The sequence below is a fragment of the Camelus ferus genome, chromosome 33 (assembly GCF_009834535.1).
Source record: "Camelus ferus isolate YT-003-E chromosome 33, BCGSAC_Cfer_1.0, whole genome shotgun sequence".
Taxonomy (NCBI): domain Eukaryota; kingdom Metazoa; phylum Chordata; class Mammalia; order Artiodactyla; family Camelidae; genus Camelus; species Camelus ferus.
In genome coordinates this window covers 6,533,860-6,537,085 of record NC_045728.1, presented here as the reverse complement: position 1 = coordinate 6,537,085, position 3,226 = coordinate 6,533,860, and the positions used below count along the sequence as shown (strand labels likewise).

At 48.5% G+C, this 3,226-nt stretch overlaps 1 protein-coding gene across 1 annotated transcript; it reads left to right on the top strand.

Annotated features, from left to right (window-relative positions):
• The first annotated feature begins 837 nt into the window (after positions 1–837).
• On the top strand, positions 838–3,226 carry PATE1 (prostate and testis expressed 1). Its single transcript, XM_032472316.1, has 3 exons — positions 838–1,036; positions 1,322–1,438; positions 2,227–3,226. Exons 1-3 carry the CDS (start codon positions 838–840, stop codon positions 2,358–2,360), a joined length of 450 nt encoding a protein of 149 aa, XP_032328207.1. The 3' UTR covers positions 2,361–3,226.

Here is a 3,226-nt window from a genome sequence, read left to right as displayed (position 1 = left end):
AGTCCCTATGGTTGATAGTTGGTGAGATGTGTCCAGGATTCTTGAATGCACTGGGGTTCCCATGACAGAGGTTCTCTTATGAGAGCCATGCGATAACAGAAGCTGTCATTCTAATGCCACGACTTTGATCCACAATGTGTCTTGTCCCTGTGACCTTCACCAAAGTCTTATTCTCCCCTTAAAAAGGAAATGGGTGGATTATAAAGGAATTGAGAGGATTTTCATAGAAGCTGTGAGATGAGATTTGAAAAATGAGGTCTGCAGAGAGTGTATTTTTTTTTTCCCAACAGTACTGTCTGGGGCATTTTCAGACAATGAGCACTTAGGTGAGTAGAAATGGATCAGTGGTGCGGGAAGGGGAATGATGGGTGGGGGGAGATGAGGGACAGGAGGAGCACTGAGCATTGAAGGAAACCCAGAGATAGACATTGAATTTCAACACCTGGCACTTTCTTCCAGCAGGATGAGGCTGGGATGGGTGCTGATTTTAAGTTTGACAACAAAACAAAACACAAGGACATGAGCAGAGTTGACTTGGCTAAGGATGAGTGTATTAGGAGCCAGGAAAAGGGAACGGGGAAGTGGTATGTTGACTTCATAGGTACTAGTTGGCCAGATCCAAAGTGCAGTGATTTCATGAATTTGAGACGCTCTCCCCCGTTGTCAGCTTCCAGGAGCACATGGGTGAGAAGGCCACACGGGCCAGCTAAAAAGAAGGGAGTGAGGCACATGTACAGAACAAGTGCGGTCTGTGCGGTGCCCTAAGGGATGGGGAGGGGGTCTGAGAGGCCTCTGGAGGTGGGGAGGACTGAAAGGAGGGAGAGATGCGGAGATGCCATGAGACAGGTGACTAGGCTTTGGAGGGACGGAAGGGCCTCGAGCGGCTCCAGATTAAGGGTCCAGGATGGGCCCCCTGTGTTAGGAGGATTACAGTGGCCCTACATAAGGGTAAATCGCAGAGAAAATTGCAGCTACGTCTTCTTTCTCTTCGCCAGCACAGCCCGTGAACTGTATGTTGAGGAGGACCGTATCCCCAGTGAGTATGAGGAGGGCCCGGTCTGATGATCTCAGTTTTGATTTTGCTCCTCTTTTCCTTACCCTTCTACTTGTTTTTCGGACTAAAACTCCTGTGGCCGTAAACTCTAGTCCTCTCTTGGCTCAGCCTATTTGAATAGAGGCAGATGACTACGCTTGATGAGTCTTTGGCAAAGCCCTTGGGGCTCCAAGCAGACTTCAGATTCGAAAGGGGAGGTGGGCCCTTTCATGGCAGTGTGAGGTCTGCTCTCACTTCTGTCTCCCTCCTCTCTGGCCCAAACTGTAGAAATTATTCAGTGTAGGATGTGCCACCTCCAGTTTCCAGGAGAGAAGTGTTCCAGAGGCAGAGGAGTGTGCACTGCAGCACCAGAAGAGTCTTGCACAACTGGGAGGATTTTCAGAAGTAAGTTGTGGGTTGAGGGAAGGAGGAGGAGGCAGAGGAAGCAGACAGGGGCGTATTAGCTGTAGTAAAAGAGGGGACTTTGCTTCACCCCAGGGAGTCTCGGCCCTGGGATGACTGGTATCTCTACCCTATCACGTGCCATTAAGAAAAATAGACAGAGGTGGTCACTAAGGTGGGGGTCTGTAGCTATGGGATCAGTATTTTGAGATGCCCGAATAAACAGAGGAGACTGAATTGAAGGGGAGGGAGAGGCACAATAGGGCCAGTGGGGAACAGCAGGATGTTGGTGTGGGGAGGGCAGCTGTTTTGTCTTTGTCCCTGCCTGGACTTCTTGTGGGTAGTTTTAAACTGTGAAATAAAGGGACCAGTGTCAGCAATAGATAATTGGCTAAAGGACCCTTGATGGGTAAGACTAAACATCATGATTTCCCTGCTTTCCTACCCTTTGTGCTGAGCAATCCCGTCGTATTTCTATCCCTTACTTAAACCAGTGTTAAGATTTGCGGTGGAAACATCCAGTTTGGGCAGTCCTTGAATTGCTGCCGTCGTTACCTCCACACACCCAGGAATATTTTTTTTTTTTTAACTACTCTGCTATTGTGTTTCTTTTGGGAAGCCCCTACATTGCAGCATCTTCCAATTCGTCACATTTGAATAACCGAGCCTTGAACTGCACAAAGGTTGTTTTTATATGCCGGTGTGGGCCGGAAAGAAGTTTTTTGGTTTGTTTGGTGGTTTTTGTTTTTGCAGAAACCTTTTTGCTGATCTGTTTCTCCTCCCTTCCGCAGACGATGGTACCCCCTGGTTAACCTTCAGGGGCTGCCTAGAGAACTGTGCTAATGTGGACAATATAAAATGGAGCATCTACTTGGTAAACTTCAGGTGCTGCAGGAGCCATGACTTGTGCAATGAAAACCTCTAGAAACTGCTGGTCCTTCTTCGGCACCAATCTCTGGGTGACGTTGTTGGCACCAGCTCTTCACGATGATTTCCTTAAAAACCACACTTCAGATTGCAAACATGTGGCTCTGCCTTCTGCACGTGTAAGAAGCAGCCCTCTCTTTTTCTAGATTCTCTGCGTTGGCCCCTGAGCGGGTGAAATACCTCGAGTGCAAGATCAGCATGTCCTGCAGGTTGTTGCAAAGCCTAGTGCTTTCACTGGGTACCCAGGTTGCTTCAGGAAAGGAAGAAGAGGATGGGCCACTTATCTTCTCTGCTCCTTGACTTCCTTCCGTAGCAGAATATTTTCATTTTTTTTTCCTCTCTGTACTGTTCTTCTAATCTCACTCCAACTAAAGCATATAGCCCTGGTCTTGTGAGGAGGGATGGGGTAATGTGAAAAAAGATGACTTGAGTCTTGTTGAATTTTGTTCATGAATGCTATTCCCAGAGTGAGGAGAAGGGCAGCACGTAGAAAGAAGTGTGTACCAGGACCATGAAGGGAGAGGGATTTTTCTGCCTTGTAGAATGAGACTCTCTTTGGGGTTGGCGGTTAGAGAAGAAAAGGAAAAGGCATCTCTGGAATTCCAGAGACAGTGCTTGCACTCTGCTTCCCTGGGAAACTCACAGGAAGTCGTCAACCCCTAGATGGGCAAAAGCTGTAGGATGCTTCCAAGGGGATGAGACCAGAGCAGCCAGATAAATATTCCCATACCTGAAGCACTGCATGGAGGAAGCTGAGCTCTGTGGGGTCTGAAGGAGTCATGTGGGTCTGGCCACTAGACATCTCGACAGCAGCCTCTGTGGAGAGTTGTCCCCATGCCAGATGCCTTTCCCCACCCCTCCATC